General features: G+C 42.4%; 1 protein-coding gene across 2 annotated transcripts in view; it reads left to right on the forward strand.

The window, feature by feature from the left end:
• The window catches only part of NOX4 (NADPH oxidase 4), a 181,158-nt gene that overhangs the window by 51,730 nt on the left and 108,009 nt on the right, over window positions 1-21,419 (forward strand). For both annotated transcript variants that reach the window (XM_032768741.1, XM_032768743.1), the window contains exons 10-11: window positions 1,130-1,294; window positions 1,446-1,508. In XM_032768741.1, the coding sequence (XP_032624632.1) occupies window positions 1,130-1,294; window positions 1,446-1,508 (228 nt within the window). The remainder of the gene's footprint in view (window positions 1-1,129; window positions 1,295-1,445; window positions 1,509-21,419) is intronic.

Here is a 21,419-nt window from a genome sequence, read left to right on the forward strand (position 1 = left end):
TTCTCTCCCCCTCCCCCCCCAGTGTGCCACGTACCCGCTCCTCCCTACTCCCAGCGCTTCCTGCCGCCTAACAGCTGTTTGGCAACGCTTAGCGCTTTCCAGGAGGGAGGGGAGAGGAGCAGGGACGCGGCGCGCTCAGCGGAGGAGGTGGAGAAGAGGCAGGGCAGGGGCGAGGACTTGGGGGAAGGGGGTGGAATGTGGACAGAGCAAGGGCGGATGCTTGGGCGTGAAGAGGCGGGGGGTGGGTGAGCACCCACCCGACAGGGGGGAAGTCGGTGCTGTAGGGGTGAGTGGCGGGTGGGAGGGTGAAGAGGCGGGCGAGCAAGTGGTGGGTGGGGGACTGAGGAGGGATGCAGCAAGCCAGCAGGGGTTCAAGGGATAAGGAAGGACATGGGGGGAGAAGAGGGGGCGGGACCTGGAGCAGAGTTGCGGCAGAGCCTGGGAGGAGTGGGGCTGGACTGTGGGCGGGGCTGACGGCACCCCAGTGTGTCCCAATATTTTAGTAGTGTGATCTAGTCACACTAGCTATGGAACATGCTGATGTGGGAATCTCTCCTATTGAAGTTGTTCCACTTTAATTAAAGAACTGAATAATTCAATATTAATTGGGCCAGAGAAAGATTTAGAATGACTCTGTAGCCTAGTGATTAGGGTAGTCACCTCCTCCTCCTCCATTGAGACTACTTGCAAAGTAAAGCCATGTCTACATTTATGGCGGCATGCCGGAGTACAGACACTGCATGCTCAGCTAGCGTGGTGAGATACGGTTTAGGTGAGTAGAGTAGTGTAGAGTGCCCTAACTGCCTGAACCACCAGGGTATATACTCTACACGGCTCTCTACACGCCCAAGCAGTGCCTCCCGTGACTACCCTGCTATTTTTAACAGCATAGTGTCTTACTGCCTCATTGGAGCCTTTCACTGTGACATGGAGAATCACAGAACCATAAGGTTAAACAGGCTACTTTTCACTGCAGCCTGTAGCTACATGTGTAGTGCCTGTATTTCAGATGCCTAAGACATCAGTCAACATAAAGATGGTAGAACTAGGCTGTATAAGGAGTCATGTTATTTTGAAATCAAAAAAGAAAAATATTCCTCAGAGTAATATTTTTGTTTTTCTTCTACAGACTTGGCTTTGGATTTCTGGACCTTTGTGCTTATATTGTGCAGAAAGGCTCTACCGCTATATCCGCAGTTATAAACCAGTCACAATAACTTCAGTGATAAGCCATCCCTCTAATGTCCTTGAACTACGAATGAGGAAAGAAAACTTTAAAGCAAAGCCTGGTCAGGTGAGTTGACTCTCAGCACATAAAACTACAGCTTCTCTTATACAAGGGTTGAGGGATGCTTTTCACTTTGGGGTATTGTTAGTAGCAGCTGTGATCGAATGTTTTGAACATATCTTTTTTACCATTCATTTTTCTGGGTGATTTATTTCAGTACATCATTCTGCACTGTCCAAGAGTGTCAGCATTAGAAAGCCATCCATTTACCCTCACACTGGTAAGAAATCCATTTACTTTGAGTTATTGCATTTTAAGTAGTTTCCCATTTATTTATTTTTGGTGAGTGAGTGTTCTCTCTCATTTACAGTGAAAATTCCTTGAATAAGAGCTTCTGGTTCATTTAAGAGGCTACCTGTTAATATAAAGTGATGTGATTGTTATGTCTCTCAGCACTTTATGTGTATTTAATTTTGTCTACTGTTGAGAAAATGATATTAGGAACCTATTTTCTAACTTCCATTAGTGGAAAATAATAATAATAATAATAATAATAAATCCATTCTATTTTGCTCATTCAAATATAAACAAGATAGCACTGGAAATCTTTGTGGAATTAGGCACAAACTTTCATTTTGTCTGTTTGGTGAAATAAACTTAAACAAAGACATTGCATCAGTTTCTTTTAGTTTAGTCCATAAATAAGTTCTTTTTTCAGTCTTCTACTATGTTTGTAATTTGTTGTGAAGTTTACTAGTGATGTAGGACCAGTGAGATGGTACAGGTGGAGAGTATGGGCCTATTTCATCTTCCTGTTATGACTGATTTATCCCATTGTAAGTGTGAAAAGACCAGAATCAGACTCATTTCATTTAAATATTAAATAACAAATATCTTTTGATTGTTCTCCCTGTATTGAAGTTGACAGAAATAAAAACTAATAGGATTCATTAGTAATATTTGCACAGTGCCTGCAAGATGCAAAGAACTTTATAAATGCTAGTTTTCATTAAATTAGCCCACTCTGTGGAACAATCTTTTATGTCCAGTGTGATGACAGGTTCCAAAATAACAACTGCTGCTAGCAGCTAGCATGGAATTGACCATTATAATTAAGGACACTTAACCAGATCCTGCAGATTTTTCTCTGGCAAATCTTCGAATTGACTTCTATGGGAATTTTGTCAGAGGGAAGACTGCAGAAGTGGGCTCAGTGGCATAAACTGACATAAGTTCATTGACATGAAGTTGATTGAACTAGCTGAGGATCTGGCCCGCCATTTGGAAAAATCTGTTACACAGTGATGGCATCCATTGCAAGAAGCAGATCTCAAGATTGAGTGAGACAGATGTGGTTTCTCAGTCCATGTAAATAATTCATTTATGTTCAAATATAGTGTTATGTATTTTCAGCTGAGTACAAATATCTAGTTGATATATTAGTTTAGATCTGTAGCAGAAGAGATGGTAAAGTAACTTTCTCTTATGCACAATGCATTCTATACTAAAGTAGGGTGATATTAACAGTCTGTAGGATAAGTCCATCAATGTCTATTATCCAAGATGGTCAGGGATGCAATCCCATGTGCTGGGAGTCCCTAAGCTTGTAACTGTCAGATGTTGGGACTGGACAAGAGGGGATGGATCGCTCAATAATTGCACTGTTCTGTTCATTCGCTTGGAATCATCTGGCATTGGCCCCTGTCAGAAGACAGGATACTGGGCTAGATGAACCATTGGTCTGACCCAGTGTGGCTGTTCTTATGTCCTTATGTAACATAGTATATAGTGCTTTAAATATTCCTTCATATTAAATTGCTATTTTGACATTAGCTCTGATTTTTATTGCCCCAAATGTATTTCAGTAACACTTTAATTACAGTAAAGAGTCCTGTGGCACCTTATAGACCAACAGACGTATTGGAGCATGAGCTTTCGTGGGTGAATACACTACATGCATCCAACAAAGTGAGTATTCACTCACGAAAGCTCATGCTCCAATACATCCGTTAGTCTATAAGGTGCCACAGGACTCTTTGCTGCTTTTACAGATCCAGACTAACACAGCTACCCCTCTGGTACTTTAATTACACTATAGTAGATGCTATTACTGAGTGGTTTATTGCATAATAAGAACTTGAAACATCTAAACTTACAATAGTCTTCTCTGTCCAGCTTAGGCAGAGGACAGTAGTTTCCAGATGTCTTTCTAGGTCATTGTTCTGCCTTGGGCTGCTTCTTTGCTTAGAAAGCTTTTTTCACTGCAATATAATGCTAGACATGGGACGAGGCTTAAGGGCATGTAGGCAATATCTTGACTCGGTATTTTTTTCCCTGCTCCTGTCTGACCTACTTGTAGGTACCAAGCATTAATGATTTCAGTGTGAGTTTTGCGAACTTTTTTTATTCTTTTACATAGTAATAATAATAATAATAATAAATAATTAATAATCTCTTCTTCTTGTTATTTTATAGTGTTCATGGTGCTTAATAGACAAGTAAAAGTGGTAGACCTGGGAGCTTACAATGTCAGTATTGGACATAATGCAGCAAGCAATGCCATTAGACAAAGGCTGGAGGGAAGGAGAGTATAGGCACAGAAGGAGGGCTATGCATCTTTATTGGTCCCTCTTTTTTTTTTTTTTTTTTTTAAAAGGGTTTAATATGTTGCTGCTTGGGTTAGTGCCTGATATTAAATAAGGCTTGGGTGGAAGCCCAATACCTGCTCCCACTGAAGCCTCTGGCAGAACTTCCACCTGTCTCTGTGTACACTAGGTCTCAGCCAAGTGAGGTAAATAAGATGGCATTTTGTAAAGAGGTGGAGTAATTTGTGCAATTTAATAGTCCTCTTCTCCCCCCTCCCTCCCACTCAGTGGAAGGGGTAAAGTGTGAAACTCGTACGTGGATTTGGAGAGGCAAAATCCATATCACTGCCTAGAGATGAGAGCTGCTCCCCTGCCTACCTCTACTGTGGCTGCTATTTTACTCTCTAAGCTGGATCATCAGTCAAAGGCTTCAGCTTCACTTGTGCACCCTGCTGAAATCATTGGATCCATGCAGTCATTGATCCTGTGGATCTTCCTCCAGCCTGCTCCAATGACTGAAATATTTTGCTACTTGAAAACACATTTATCTTTTCTAATATGAAAAATCCATTTATTTTTATCCATTCTTTCATTTTGTCTTGCTCAAAATTTTAAGTTTCCAGAGGGGTGAGAAAGAGGCTGCACAGCTTCTGCAGTCCTCTGGAGGAATCCTGCTGGTCAGTTCAGCAAATTCTTTTGGGGGCTCCCAGGTAGCTCACAATAGAATAGACATTGCACCATCCTTGAATAGGGTACATCACCCTCCACGTTGTCTCTCAGCTACCTCTGTACAACTTTTGTCAATATGCTCTCTATTAAGCAGATTTAAGAATATTTATTTCCTTAGGTCCCTTTCAGAGCATCGAACAGTCAGTCCCAAAGTCCTGTTTTGTGTGGCATTCAAAAACTCTTCTACTTGGACCCCTGTGTGCCCAATTTCCTTACTTTAGACGAGTATTTCCTATCACTTTTCAGAACAAAACCCTGGTGGAGTAAAACAAAATAAACATGGTTTCTTTCCTTTATTGCAGCCTGTGTGCTAAGGCTTTTGAACTCCCACAGAGCCTTGTCCGAGCTCATTCAGATCAATGGGAATCTTTCCACTTACTTCAAGGGGCTTTGGATCAGGGCAACAGGCTTATTATGCACTTTAATAGGGAGTTTGCCTAACAAGGTAACAAAAATGTACAAGGGGTTTTAGGTTTTTTTGTTGGCAAGGATATTTAAAAAAAAAATTGTATATCACTTACTTTTAATTAGGATATGAGATGTTCCTCTCTCTGTCTTACACAGATTAATCTCGTGAGTCTTGTATTTCTGTGTAAATATATATTTTTGGCCAAGATTTTCAAAAGAGGCTAGTGATTTCTGGATGCCTCCATGTTTGGGTGCCCAATTTGAAATTCCTTAAAGGGACCTGATTTTCAGAGGGCTAATGCTCAGAATACTATGAAAATCAGGCCCACTTAAGGTGTCAGAATTGAGGCACCCCAAATCAGTTGTCACATCTGGAAATCGTGCCTTTAGTCCCCAGGGCGTCTCTCTATATGCGTTAATTGCTCAGCAGTTTCTTTGTGATTGGGAGGGTGGAATTTGTGCATTCTGTCATGCAGTTTAATGCTTAATGCCTAGAGCCATCTCTTAAGGTTCTTCAGTAATAGCGAACATCAACAGTTATGTTTGTTTCAAACACAATAGTGCTGGTCCTGTAAAAGTTCAGTTCAGATTTCCAAAGCATTGCTTTCACTCTTTTTGGTACCATCATATCAAAATTCTCCTCCCCTTTCTTTCCCCTTTTAAAAAAACAAACAAACAAACAAAAAAGGACACATTTATCCTCTCATTTACACTGGTTTTAAAATGGTTCAACTCCACTGCTGTCAGCAAAGTTGCTTTTGATTTTAACTACGTGAGTGAGAAGAGAATCAGGGTGAATAGTTTATAGTGATAGATTGTAGAAATCTTTGTCTTTTGTTTCTTTCAGTCTTAGTTCTAGATCTTCCACTTGGGGTATTGAATTTTCTCATTTTATAGATGCTTAACCACAAAGTTGATTATTTGCTAACAGCATAAAACCACAGTACTTGTAATTTATGGTTGCACATGTTTTCTTTCTACCAATGAATGACTTCAGAAGAGGGATTCCCGTTTAAAATATTCACTGCAATATTAGAAGAGAAGTCACTTTTTATGTAATATGTTGGCATCCCTTCTTGTGTTGGCATGTGGTGCTTGGCTCTGTGCCTTGAGGCATACAGCCTTACATTTTGCAAATGTAAAGAGCTGTAGAAGATACAGGGTCCTTTCATGTGGTCTCAGTTAAACCCACTAAGGAATCAAAGCAAGCCACAATCTTTTACAAGCTATAATATGTAGCTTGGCTAATAAATAAACTTGCATTTACCCTAAATATCATTAAGTATATTGTATGGGGTAGCTGTGCTAATTTAATTATGTTAACCTTCTTGTGGAAGTGCAATGTAGCTTATTTTTACAGGACTAAAAAGAATGTGCATCATTTTGGTATGTCTTCACATGGAGTGTTAACTGTGCTAAACTCTATCCTGCACCAGGATCAGTCACTGAAAACCAAATTTCAGTTGTGGATCTGAGCTAAAGGTTGGAGTGATTCAGATCTGAGGTTTTGATTCAGGGTATTATAGAGGTGTGAGCCACAAGGTTTGGATTAGGGCAGAACTTTCCAAAAATGTAGGGTTGCTTGGATCCCCTCTACCTTTTAGTGGTGCTCCCATCTCTAATTATAATTCAACACTGTATTTCACAAAGAGGGGCTATTCCTTTCAGTTGTTTTGATGTGACTTTAGTCCTCTACTGATGACCTTACAGACTGACGTCCTCCGTTCTAGCACATACAGAAATAGAGAAAGCTCTTCAAAAATATCATGCCAATGTGCCTCATCCATAGCCTGGAAGCACCACCTCTGATGAGAGAGATTCCATGGCCCATTCAGTCCTTAGTTTTGCTACTGAGATGGCCAAGGAGGCTGTTATATAATTGCCTATTGTGGTGGTGGTTTTAGAGACTTGTCTATTGGTTGCCTGTTATGATGATCTGAATCAGTTTCCGATATGTCCATCACCATGGCATCTAGGCATTATGGCGAAGCTGAATTATCATGTAAAGTGCCTTCATTATCTTCTGTTTTATGCCAGCAAAGTGTACTGATACTGAAACTGGTGATTCTGTTCTAAATTCAAAAATTGGGAGCCAAAGGGCTATCCTCTTTAGTGTCCAACAGGGATTTCTTAAATTTTATACTAGAGAGATTTCAGTAGTTCAGCACTTCAGCATACCAGTATATCGACACTTATTATTGTAGCCCCTAGAAGTCCTGACTGAGATTGGGACCCAACTGTGCCATGAGCAGTACATATGCATAGGAAGGGACAATCCCTGCCCCCCAAAGCCTGTAATCTACTTAGAGAAGATAGACCAAGGGAAGGACTTTACAGATGGGGAAATGAGTTGTAGAGACATTGAGTGACTTGCTCGAGGTCCCAAAGGGAATCTGTGGCAGAGTTGGGAACTGAACCCTGGCTTCTGGAGTCCCTGTCTAGCATTTAAATGGCAAGACCATAATTCTTTTCTTCATGAAGGTTATTCAAGCTGCTCATCCAGTATGCTCATTCTGCTCCTCCCTAGCATGCAGAACATCATTTAATTGTAACAGGGGGAGCAGTAACTTGATTCCTTTAGCAAGAAGAAGTACATTCCATAGCCCTCACTTCTCTTCTTTAACTTGCTCACATCACACTGTGTCCTTCTGTTTCACTTTGGGTCATAATGGAAGGCGAGTGAGAGGGGGAAAAGGGAAGCTTTTTATTCTTGTTTTTTTTTTTTTCAAGGTACTGAAAACTATGCAAGCACAGACCCCTCTGAGCTAGAGCTGATGCTCTCCCTGGCTTTACACATCTCCTGGTAATGTTGAGGTAGTGCTGTTGCCTTGCTTTACAGTCCAAACCAGTACCTAGTGTCTGCTAGAGACTGTGCCTTTGGCACTGTATTTCAGATGGAGGCTTCATTCAGTTTGGGACAAGGTCAGTTCACACATATGGGCTTTGGTCCTTCATCTGACAGTGAGAAGGCAGGACTGCTGTTGGCATTGCAGTCACCACCCGTTCCTCTCCAGCGTCACAGTTTCATTCTGCCATTCTCAGAACAGAAGGAGCTGTTTCCTCTCAGTCCGTTCTAGAGTGTGCTGACCTCCCAGGAATAAGTTCCAATCTTAACATGGCTGAAATATCAGAGGAGACAGAGAAGAAATCTACTTTCTTTGAGGCACTGAAATCCAGTGGCACTGAGGTACTGTGACATCGGATCTCTCTTGACTGTAGAACTCTGTACTGCCATTTGCAGCAGTCATGGAGACCACAATAAATCTTGGCCCACTATTTTCAAGTTCCTCAGTGAGAGAGAAACAACTGTCGGAGGCCCAAGTACTTCTAGTGCACGTAGGTCAATCATCATATGTCTGTGACTTCACGCATGGAAATTTCATCCTTTCTCCATCATTTCCTCCTAACCCAACTATGGCAGGTTCCCCCCGGGTTGCTACCTGGAACTGGGGTTCCACTGTTCCATCTGATCCACCAGCCTGGGCTCCCTCTGTCGCTGTGCTGCTGTGACAAGTTGTAGACCACTCCCAGTCCTACACTTGCACAACAGTCGCACAGGCAGGGACACACCCAGCTGCAGTTACATACAGGCTGATCAGCCACTGCATGAACGAACAATAGAAATGCTACAGTCAGCTTCCCAGCTTAGGACTCCAGACTTGTACCGCTCTTCCCTGGTTGAAAAGCCGACCAATATGAATTTATTACCCGGTTCGCCCCTCCCTCAGTGTGGAGAGGAATATGCAACAAACTTGTGTTAACCAAGCTGAGATTTCCCCCCAAACACTTCACTTAGAGGTACTCTGATTTAGATAAAGCAAAACCAAGTTTATTAACTACAAAAAGATAGATTTTAAGTGATTATCAAGTGATAGCAAAAAGATCAAAGCAGATTACCCGGTAAATAAACAAAACCTCAAACTAAGCCTAAAATACTAGAAAGATTGGATATGAATTAGGAATTTTCACCCTGACTGATGATACAAACAGGTTTGCAGATTTTTAAGGCACAAGCTGCACTTGCTTTGGAGCTTTGGTTCCCCACCATGGTTCCAAGTTCTTTTCTTTCAGAGCTTCTCTCATGTGTTGAGTTGTGGGGGAATGAAGAAAAGAGATGATGTCACTCTCTGCCTTAGCTAGCTTTTCCATATGGTGGGAACACTTTGTTTCAAATTTGGTTCCCAGACCAGTTTATGAAAAAATACAGGTACCCCAAATGGAGGTCAGAGTCATGTCGTCTGGTCACATGCCCTTGCAGAGTCATGGCAGCCATTATTTACAAGCTGGCCAAAACATTTACAGGCAGGCTAGGCTATTGAACAGCCCATTGTCTTTGTTGATGAGCCATTAGTATTGTCTGGCTTCTTCACTGTTGTACCGGAAAGGCTGGTGGGGGGTGTTTTCCAGAGTAAGCCCACTTGAAATACAGATCCATAGTCAATATTTATAACTTCAGATACAAAAATGATGCATTCATACAAATAGGATAATCATAATCTGCAAATCACAACTTTTCCAATGACACCTTACATGACTCATCTTGTACAAAATGCATCATAGTTATGCTATAATCATATGATGATAATATTACTATGATGTATATTGGGTATAGTGTCACACCAGCTTTCTGTTGTTCGCATTAGTTGAAGCATGTGCCACCCACCATAAATCCTCCAACACTCATTTGTAGCTAACATTAAAAATCCACATGCTGTTAAGATATGAAGGCTCACTCTTAAGACTTCTTTAGTCTAATCTACATAGATCAGAGTGACTCTACCGTCTTCTGTTTCTGTGAATAAACCTGTTTACTTTTTGTGAGTATCATTTTTGTGTGGAGTGCCTTTGGACTTAGTATAAATCAGCTCCAAAGTGCTGGCCAGGGTCTCATTAGTGATGGCAAATGGTTTACAGCCTCCACTACTGAGCCTGGTTATGACTGGGCTTGACTTATGTTTTATGGTGGAGTATCCTTCAATGAGTCTGTTTGCACATATACTAAATACATAGATTCCATGGCCAGGTCTTGAATCAAGCGATTGAGGTGTCTTTGGGTATGTCTATGCTGCAGTAGATGTATCTGAGATAGCTTTGATCTAGCTAACTTGAATAATAGTGGGGATGAGGGGTTGGGGGTGAAGGATGGTGCTCCGGGCAGGGACTGAGGGTTTAGGTCCCAGCCTCACCCCAGAGCTCCCTCCCGCAACCCCAGGGGAGCCCTCCCGCCTGCACCCTATCCCCCTGCCCCAGCCCAGAGCTCCCTCCTGCACCCTGAACTCCTCATTTCTGGCCATTCTGGGCCCACCCCAGAGTCTGCACCCTCAGCCAGAGCCCTCACCCCCTCCTCCACCCCATCCCCCAATTTCATGAGACATGCACTTTCCATACCCAGATGTGGCCCTCGCACCACAAAGTTTGCTCACCCCTGCCATAGACCATTGTTGAAATGTAATGTTTTCATGTAGTATTATAGTACGCTAGCTATCCCTGTCTGTTGTCTGAGTCTTTGATCACAATCCGCAAATGAAAAAAAGGTTGAAAACCACTGTATTAATGTGAAGCAAATCACTGTGATAGTATCTGCAGTTAAAAATCTTCAGACCGTGCCCTTTTAGAATGGCAGTTTCTGTCTGAGCAGAAAAAATGACGGACTCATTTAAAGTTTAGTTCTTTATTCGTGTACAATTTTGGATAAATCAAACCCATGGCTTGCTGCTTGTACCAGAGTTTCCTTTGTATTATGTAGACTTGTTTCCATGGGTAATAAGGCATGTTCTTATATAGAGATATTCAAAATGTCAGCACAAAATCCAAACATGTATAAAGGAATGAGCAGAGGTAGTTGCCAAACCTTATTTGATAGACATACTCAAAATATAAAATTCTATAAAGGAGTGATAGTGAATGAAGCCGAGATAGAGAATTGCCTGAAATAGGTTTACTTGTGCATATGAAAAATATTAATATCGCTTCTAGGTGTCTCCAGGCTATTGTTTATTTATGTATTTTCCATCCTCGTGAGCTTCTCCTCTGCACTCTGATCCTCCCTTATTTTATTATTTTTTTACTTCCCACTTTGACTCAGAAATATGTATAGTTCAGTTGACCTAAGGGTTTAAAAAGGCTGACAAATTTAATGTAGGCACGTGTGGGTTGAGAACTAGTGCTCTGAAGCTTTCGACTCCGTGCCTGACGCCTTGTTATAGTGATCTGAACAAATGAAAATGTGAACATCATATAAACAAATGTAAACAAGAACATGGAAGCAAATGGTTCCTTTTGCTTTAATGAGGTAGGTTTTTATTTTACAAAGCCGTGGATTGCATTATTGTCTTATTGGAGTCCTGATCCAAAATTCATTGAAGTTAATGGAAAATCTGCCATTGACTTCAGTGGAATTGTAACAGTCCCCCAATGAAGTCTGATTCTCAGTGTCTTTCAAGCAAGTAATATAGTACTATGCAAAGAACAAAACTGGGAAATGTTGAAGATGCTTATATACTGTACGGTAAACTCAAGAAACAAATGATGTACAACAGGAAAAGCCCAAAGGCCAAATTCCGAGATACTTAAAATGTTTAAGTTGTTGGAAGTTTTCCCTTGTAAAAACTAGGTAAGGACGTTAGGAAGTGGCCTAATGCTAGCAGATTAATACAAAAAAACCCCAAATCGAAAAGTGATAGGATTTTAATGAGCTTTATTAAGTTCCTAATCCTTTTGTATATGGTAAACTTGATCTACAGAACACTCAGGGAGATACAGATATTGTGAAGTATATTGCTGGCAAACTACTGCAAGTCCCAGGGGCTTGTCTGCTTTTCATACAAATAGAAAATGTAACAGCTGTGTGGAAAAGAATTTAAGTGCAATAAAAATAGTATAGATTAACTTTTCTCTTGCTCATTGTGTGCTGCCTTACATCCATTTTCTTTTAGATTTTTGTTTTACGCATCCAGTTTATCTAAACAAAAAAACTTTACACACGTAGACTTATACTTTATATACTTACAAATATCCACCAATAACAGCTACAAGAAATGAGATCTTTTATTGTTTGCTACATAGTCATTGGGATTTTCTTTTGCAGATAACTCCTGCTTTGCCAAGACATAAGTTTTGCATATTTGGGAGTTCTAAATACACCTCTACTCCGCTATAATGCAGTCGTGGGGAGCCAAAAATCCCTATCGCATTATAGCTGAAACTCCATTATATTGGGGTAGGGGTGGCAGGGCTTTGGCCAGGCCCTTTAAATTGCTGGCGACCCCCACTGCTGCAGCCCTGGGGTAGCAGCAGCAGGGCTCTGGAGATGATTTAAAGAGCTCCGGGCTCCAGCCACCGCGGGGAGCCCAGACCCTTTAAATCGCTGGTTAGCCCTACTACCACAGCCCCGGGGTAGCAGCGGCAGGGCTCCAGTGGGATTTAAAGGGCCCGGGGCTCCCTGCAGCAGTCGGAGCCTTGGACCCTTTAAAGCGCTGGTGGAGCCCTGCTGCTACCGCGCTATACGCAAACCCATGTTATGTTGGGTCGCGTTATAGCAGGATAGAGGTGTATGTATGCTCAGCATACACATTCTGGCCCCAATCTTCACAGGTATTTAGCCTGATTTTAAGATCTGGACTTGAGAGCTTTGCAGGATAAAGGAGAGCCAGAGAAATGGCTTGCTAATGAAGTTGGGAGTGTGGAGGTGTTTTTTAACTGGAATAAAACTCTTCCACATTTTGGTCAGCTTAGAAAGATAGGGGCCAGATAATGGCAATTAATTGATGCTCCATATTGGGGTGGTGCAAAGCTGCATCACCCCAGCCAGAGCTCCTCTCCCAGCTCACTTCCGCATGGGGTAAAAGAGAAGACTGCACCCTGCATCACCCTTCAGCAAGAGGCATCATGGACTTCACAAAACTGCTATGGACCCGAGTTTAGTGTGCAGGTGCTGGATGGTGTTGGAGGCCCATGATATCCAGGAGGTCAGACTAGATGATCTAGTAGACCCTTCTGTGCTTAAACTCTGTGACCGGCCTTTACTCTGGCCCCTTTTGGGATGGCTTGTGCTCTAGGAGGTGTCAGCAGGAAGTAGTCCCTACACTCAAAGTGCAGAGACTGTGCTTGTACCAGACTCTGTGGGTGGGTGGTTCCTTACGCTCACTTCCTCTACCTCCTTGGACATCCACTCATTGACCAGCGACACTGTGGTTCACAATCTGAAAAAAAAATGAGTGTACGTTGAGCACTGAACTCTAATTTCACTCTGTCTCTTGCTACTTTCAATGTTCCATTGTGCAAGGACACAGTTTCACGCCTGACTATGACACCTCTGAGGTTGGGAGGAGACATGGCCATTCTGACCACTCCTCTTGGCAGAGTTGAATTGAGTAGGTTCCTCATTCAACTGCCGTTCAGAAGTATTGGTAAGCCATGCACTTGGAGTAGAGGGGTGAAAGGTTTGGAGGGGAGAGAGTCTAGCAAAATCATTTGTTTCAGTTTGCTTGGTAGTGCAGTAGTCCATACATATTTTAATTCTGGTTCCATAATGGTATTGTGTCCTGAGACACCACTCTGTAGCTCCACAATTTGCTTCTTTTGGCCTTCTGAGAGTTCCGCTCCAAATTTTTAGTCAAATTTGTAGTTGCATTTATCTCTTCATTGAGTGTGTTTCTAACCAGTTCCACTTCTGGTTATAATAAAAAAAATAAATAATAATTGGAGATGTACCTATCTCCTAGAACTGGAAGAGATGTTGAAAGGTCATTGAGTCTAGCCCCCTGCTTTCACTAGCAGGACTTAGTACTGACTTTTGCCCCAGATCCCTAAGTGGCCCCCTCAAGGATTGAGCTCACAGTGCTGGGTTTAGCAGGCCAATGCTCAAGCCACTGAGCTATCTCTCTCCCTGGCTCCTACAAACTTTATTAATGTGACTGAAAGACATGGAAAGGGTCCAGTTACACAGCTGATCATGGATCTGCTGGTCTCTGCCAGGCAGTGGCTGGTGTTGGAGGCAGTGTGGAGGGGTGGAACCACAAGGGAGCTCCCTGGGCTCTCCGGGGAATCCCATTTGGTGCACCGCTATGAGCAGAGCCAGCCATCCTCCCTTCCCCTTCTGTTCCATTTGGTATCTGATACTGCTTCTATCACTAGTATCCTTCCTGCTCCCTTTGGGGTGGCTAGCATCATAGCAAGCACTAGCGGATAGTTCTTGTGCTCGGGGACTGCTGTTGTGCACGACCCCTGTGTAGAGGCAAAATTGCATGCATAGGAAGATGCTTTTGGCATACTGCTCACCCTCCCTTATCCAGGCCAGTATGCAACAGGTGGCTGATTCCAGGGCACCCACTTGTGTCCTCAAGGTGTCCCTGAAAGCAGCCCCGCCTTAGTTTCCCTCTTCCAGAGTCCCCAGTAACTCCACACAAGCTGTCTGAATATAAATAGCTCTTTATGGGGTTAATTTATTGCAACAGTCTCACAGCCCTCTAATTCAGAATTCCCCAGGGTCATTCAAACAGTACATTCAATTTTTCAAGTCCTGACAGTCCATCAATACACCAGTTCAGATTCAGCGACTTTCATCACAATCCAACTCTTGACTACAGCTCCAGCGTCTCTTACCATGTCTCACCTCTCGGGTACAGCTCCCGTGTGTTTCATCATGCCTCACCCCACGCCTCTAGCTGGGGTGTTTTTCCACCCTATTTTACTCCTATGTTTTGTTCTAGCTGTCACCTGGAGATATCAGCAGGCTCATCCCTCCATCATTCACCAGCCTTCAGCTCTCTCTGGCCCTCTGGCTTCAGCTCTTCCATTCTGACAGTCAGCAGGCATCTCCATCTGCTGCTCTCAGCTTTCAGCCCTCTCTGTCTGTGGTTCTCTGCCCTAGGGAAGTTTGTTGGTGACTCCTGACTGCATCCCTGGCTTCTGCTTTCGCCAGCCTGATCTGTTTCCTCTACTCAACCAGCAAACTCCCACCACTGTGTCTTTCAGGGGCATCCCTTCTCTGAATCTCTCAGCCCAATCCTGCTCTTCTTTTGAGCTCTTTCTAGTTCTCTAGAAACACTCACACAGCCCCAGCCCTTCTGGATTCTGGATCCCCTCTTCCTTTTGGGCTGTCTCATAAAATTCCCAGGGGCAGTCCTGCCTTCCTCATTGCACCAAAGTAGGGTACATCTGGACTGGAATAGGAGAGCTGGGCCCAAATTCATTTAAGTGCCAGACATAGTTTTAACCAGTGTTTCTGAACTAGAGGGTTTTTGTCACAAAATACAATTGGGAGGGTGGAGGTTGTTGAAAATTTTATTACAATCTAAAGCAAAGAAAATCTCGCTCCCTCATTCCCCACATATCTTTACATTTAAGATCAAGTATAATTCGCCAACCTCTTGAAACACACACAGATAAATTATGTGATAACTGATGCTTCTTGTACTCTTACTTTTATAGTACATGTAAGGGGAAAGAGGTTTAACCTTGAATAAAGTTGAGAAACACTGATCTGGACAAGAGAAATATATCTTAGTGGTAAATCAGTAGCAGTAAAACTTTGTGGAGCGTAACCTGTTCATCCTTTACTTACCACAAAAGCGAAGATACTGTTATTTATTATTTATTGAATATGGTCAAAATTTCCCAAAGTGGCCTCTGAAAATCATCCGCTGGATGTCTCAGCCTAGGGTGGCAAAGACTGAGGCACCCAAAATCAGAGATGCTGAGCATTCGTTGACCTTTGTTGGAGTTTTGGATACTTAGCATCTCTGAAGATTGGTCTCTGGGTGACTCAAGTTCGGCAGCTAAAAAAATTGAGGCATTCAGAATAAGAGACTACTTTGGAAGTGTTGGCCTGTTGACATTTCCAGCTACAACTGTTGTACATTGGCATTTGCCTTCACAGAAAACAAAGAAACAAAAAGTTGGACAAATTCAAGAATTACACAAGGATGTGGTGAAGTCTCCATTATTTAAAGTCTTAAATCAAGATTGGATTTTTTTTAAAAGCACAAACAGAAGATATGAACTTGTTGCAGGTATGACGGAGTGAGGTTCTGTGACCTGTGTTATAGGAGATAAGAAGATGATGATACTTAGTCCTGCCTTGAGTACAGGGGACTGGACTGGAAGACTTCTTGAGGTCCCTTCCAGTCCTACGAGTCTATGATCATACTGGTCCCTTCTGGTCTTAAAATGTAGAATCTAGTCACCTTTTGTGGCTTTACTGCAGGGTGTTTTCCTTCCCTAGCTGGGTTACAGGTGTTTTGGGTCAGAAAAAGGACATAGAAATGGAAAGTGAAAGAACTCTTTGGAGCATGTTGTTTCTTAAGGGAGAGACAAGGTGAGTGAGGTAGTATCTTTTACTGGACTACTTTTTGTTGGTGAGAGACAAGCTTTTGAACTACACAGAGCTTTAAGGGAGGCAGCCCTGCTTTGAGTTCTCTGACTGCCTCAGATATTAGATTTAAAGACTATAGGTCTCACCTTATTTTTTCAGACACCCCTGTTGCAATGTCATGTTCTGTGGTTAGGGTTGTTCCCTGTACAACCAAATTATAATGTCTGCAGACACTTCTCAGTTAAATTAAGTCACTCATAAGGCCAGGTTCCCAATATGGAGAGAGTTTAAACAAAGCTAAATTTGCAAAGTAGCCCACAATAGAAATATATGGAGCCACCTTGAAGACTCTTCCCATACAGCTCATTCTTTCAGGCATAAACATGTCTAAAAAAACCCCAACAACCTGACAAGCACCTTTTTCTGACGTCTGTCTTTTAAACTGTGTGATTCATTAGTTAAAACTGGGGTAGCCTGATTTAACATGGTTCACTTTCTATGAGTCAAACCTAAGACTAGCTGTTCTGTGTTGGCTGTATTATTTATATAGCATGCCTGTATTTGTCATAATTCTTCTCCATTGTTTTATAATCTCAGGATAAATTGCTTTGGGAATATTTAGATCAGTTTTCTGTGAAAACCAGACAAACTATGGCTCACTAAACTTTTGAAGCCCAAATTCTTTTTGCAGCTGATTGGCAAAGTTGAAAATCCACCCCCACCTTCCCCACAAGGGAAAGAAAATCTAGCTCAGTTGGGTTTAGTTCTGTCATTTTCTCATATACATGAACTCTTAAGTGCTTTTCTGTCTGAGTTGCATAACTGATCTGACCGTTTCCAGGTCACAAATTTGGACAATACAGCAAAGGTTTGCAACAGAGAAGTTTTATCCCTGGAGGCAATCACCATCACAATGAACCAGCTACAGGAGTGCATGGTGTTTACAGTGCCTGCCAGGATGTCTCCAAATTCCAGTTTAGAATCATATTGCAGTTCTTTCCCAAAGTGAAATAGCCTCTTAGAAGGAGTTTCTCTCTGCTTGTTCATTTGTGTGAATCCTGCTCTGCCACGACCTTCCTTTTAGCTGTCGAAATGGGGACAGGGCTCCTTTTCATTCCTCTGCTAGCCATAGCACGCATCATAGCTGTCGTTGCCAATAAACGACTAGTCCTGTTCCCACTTCTGCCTGCACAGAGGGCCCCTGGGCAGTAGATTCCGAGCAGTTCCATTTCACGAGGGGGGCAGAATGCAGGAGGGCCTCTCCACTGGAGGCACATGCTGTGCATTGGTGCCAGTTCAACAAGGGATTCTTACATAGCCATTGAAAGTGGGTGGTTTGGAGAGTTCTGAGATCCAGATTGTCTGGTCTTCACTTTTGCTGGAAGTGCTAGGGTTGTGGAACCCACTGTGTGCCTTAGACTGATGTTGATTCTGTGTAGTGTGCCACAGTTGAAAGAGGATTCTTTCCCTCTTCCCTCCGTTACTATCCTCAGTGACAAGCTGAATTACCTGAGGTAATCCAGGAACATGATTTCTCTCAAACTGGAGGTATTGTTTGGCTTAGTGAGTAAGGCTCTGGACTGGAACTTAGGAGGCCGGTGCTCTACTCCAGGCTCTGCTACTGTCCTATCATGTGACCTCTATACCTCTAGCCTCTTTTCCCCCTGTGATGATGATGAACTTTCTACAGTGCTGTATAGCCAGAAACGTATGCCAAAGGCTACCAGATCCATAGTGAAGCACCACAGAGAGCAAATTTGTAGGCAAGGGCCATCTACTGAATATGCCCCTGGTTGTAGGGAGAATTCTAGGCTAGGAAGGGGTACCAGCAATGTCCCTGAGGACCCTAAATGCTGTAGGTTATATAATTTACCAGACCTATCTGTTTTTATTTCCTGTCTGTTGTGCTCTCACACATATGGGACCAGATTCTCCATTGCTCTGTACCTTGTATAGTCACTTACATTGGTGTAAAGTGGGTGTAAACTGTTACCACTCAGATTTAGTAGCATGTTACACTTTCTTTGCACTAGAGAATCTGATCCAGAATTTTTTGATGCTGCTAAATAAAATCAAGTATACTTCTAGTACGTATTGGTACTAGTAATAAATTAAATTTGGATTAGTTAAATTAAGAATATGATCCATATTCTTTCTGTTGCTGATTGAAATAATTGACATGTACAGATGAGTGCTAATCCATATGCTGGTTTATGAAGACAGAGTCTTCCAGAGTTTGTCACAAATTCACATGATGTCCCCCGAATGGAAGATTTTGCATTTGTACCACAGAGTTAGCTGAAAATCACATATAGGCAGACAACTCCCTATTAAACATGCATCTGTGAAGGCTCAGAAACAATAGGTTTTTTCCCAGCAAAGGGTGCAGAATAAATTATATTCCATAAATTTGATCCAGTTATAGGATGTTAAATCCAGTGTTACAAATGGCAGAATGCAAAACAAACAAAAAGGGTTTGTGTGTGGGAGGGCACATTCTACATCTCACTCATCATTAAACCTCTTAGCAGGAAATCTACCATTTCAAATACAGAAGACATTTATCTCTGAGAGCATAGGGCCATGTTCTCAGGTGATGTAAATCAGCACAGCTCCATCAAAGTAGTAGAACTGTTCCAATTGACACCTATTGAGGTTCTGCCCCATAGTCTTTGGAGGATGGCTGAATTTCTACAGATGAACATTTTAGCAAAAATTGCTGGAAGATCTTATAACATGTCAAATATTCCACTTTTCTGAGATATGCATGTTTAGTTTGAGGACAGAATAAATGACCATAGCTTCATGTAAGCACAGACAGTTTATTTGAAACAATAAATTTGCATAATTTCCCTGGTATTTTAATCAGGTTAGTACATCAAATAAGGTTCATTCACAGCTCTCTTGTACAGAAATATTCCATTTAACATTGTCCAAGATCTTCTTTCACTGTAACAATCCTAGAATATAGTTAGGAAATAACCCTACCTTCTCAATTTGGTAATCTAGTGAATACGACTTTTTAGAAAGACTAAAATAGTGTTCTTAAAACAACTTGTATGTCCTAGGAGTGGATAATCCTAACAAGTTCTGTAGTAATTAAATTATCTTTTAGAGGTCTTGGAGAAGAAGTTTTATTGTCTTGACTAGAGCTGCAAAAAGCACGTCATGCATTCCTGAAGTCACTCAGGGTATGGGTACACTTGGAATTTCAAAGCGCTGCCGCGGCAGCACTGCGGGTGCGCTGCCACGGCAGCACTTTGAAGTGTGAGTGTGGTCGGAGCGGCAGCGCTGGGAGAGAGCTCTCCCAGCGCTGCATGTAAACCACATCCTCTACGGGTGTAGTGTGCAGCGCTGGGAGCCGCGCTCCCAGCGCTGCCCCCCGGATTACACTGACGCTTTACAGCACTGTATCTTGCAGCGCTCAGGGAGGTGTTTTTTCACCCCCTGAGCGCGAAAGTTGCAGCGCTGTAAAGTGTGAGTGTAGCCATACCCTCAGACGCTTGTAGTTTGGCTAAAGATCATACACATACTTTTTAGGGTACCAATTCAGGAAAGCATATAAACTTGTGCTTAGCTTTAAAAATGTTCTTAAGTCCCTTTGACTTCACTGCAACTTAATCACATGTCAGTTTAAGCATATGCTTAAATATTGTCCTGAATAGATGTGTTTTCCTCAATCAGGGTTTAGAGGTACTTTATTTTGGAGACTAGAGATGCCAAAGAGTTTAGGCTTAAATTTCAGATTTTTAGGCATGTGTGCATTTACTGTAATTGTGTGCAGAGACCTGTCAATGGCATGTGTTATTTAGACATGCCAAGGCTTGCATATTTTCATGCCTACACTTCTGGATGACAAGATGGCTGCAGCTGACTCAGGTCAGCTGACTTAGGCTTGGTGCTAAAAATTGCTATGTAAATGTTTGGGCTCCAGCCCGAGGCTGAATGTCTACACAGTAATTTTTCAGGCTGTGAACCCGAGCCTTGGGTGAGCCGCAAGTTTTTTTTTTGTTTGTTTGTTTTAATCCCTGTCTAGGCATACTCTCAGTGGTCAGATATGGGGTGATTGTTTTATAAAAAGCCTTTGCCCATGGATGATGTGTTTTTGTCTTTTATTGTATTTGTGTCTGAGTTCATTTGAGAGTGCAGTGATTGTCTGGTTTCACCCACATAGTTGTTGTTGGGGCATTTTGTGTCCTGGATGAGGTACACCACATGCTGCGATAGCCATGTGTAGGACCCATTGATCTCAAAAGGTGGGTTGTTGTGGGGGGGATGTGTTGATTATTGCAGTAGTAGAGAGATGTCGGCAGGTTTTGCATCTGTTGTTCTGGCAGAATCTGGTGCTGCTTTGTGTTGGTGGGTCCTAGTCTGTGTGGAGCTTGCTTCTGATGTTGAACATCAGTCTTTAATGTCCACTCAAGCACTCGCTGGTCTGGCAGTCTGGGAAGTGCCAGGGCTCTCAAGTTTAGCTGATCTTAGAAGAACAGAACATGTGAATGTGCTATTATGGAATAAAAATATGACTGCGGCTTTAAAAACTAGGCTCTGTATATCCTACATGATGGGTTTGTTTCCTCTATGAAGATTTAATAGCACAATAAGGTTTTCTAGAGCCCTCCAAGGGACCCTTAGGCCTGCGGTGTCAGCATATACTTCCTGAAATGTGAGAAAAAATAAATCCTGATGTTACGGGGTTATTGTTCAGAGTACTGCAGAAGGGAATTATTCACATAAGTCATGTAAAGGACAGTGGGCTTGAACCTGCACCCACTTGAGTCGAGGGGAGTTTTGCTATTAATACTGGATGGGGAAAGGTTTTAACAGGAGTTGAAGGATAGTCTTTTTTTCACATTGGGCATTAACAGTGACTGGGCAGGTGGGAGTGGGGGTTGCTTCTTGCCTGTGGTCCCTCAGTTAAAAGTGAAAATTCATCTTTCTTAAATATTCTTTTTTTATTGTTTTTTTTTGTTTGTTTGTTTTAAATCTGGTTTGCCACTTCTGCATTTCTCTGTAAAACCATGCTTTGTGATGGTTGGGCTGCAGGAGGGCAACTGGCACCTCCTGCAGGCGCTGGGCATGAGATTCGGGGGCAGCCGGGCTGTGGGGTAGTACCTCCAGTGGGTGCTGGGCACAAACTTGTCTTGTAGAAAAG

This window comes from Chelonoidis abingdonii, chromosome 1 (genome assembly GCF_003597395.2).
Source record: "Chelonoidis abingdonii isolate Lonesome George chromosome 1, CheloAbing_2.0, whole genome shotgun sequence".
Lineage (NCBI taxonomy): Eukaryota > Metazoa > Chordata > Testudines > Testudinidae > Chelonoidis > Chelonoidis abingdonii.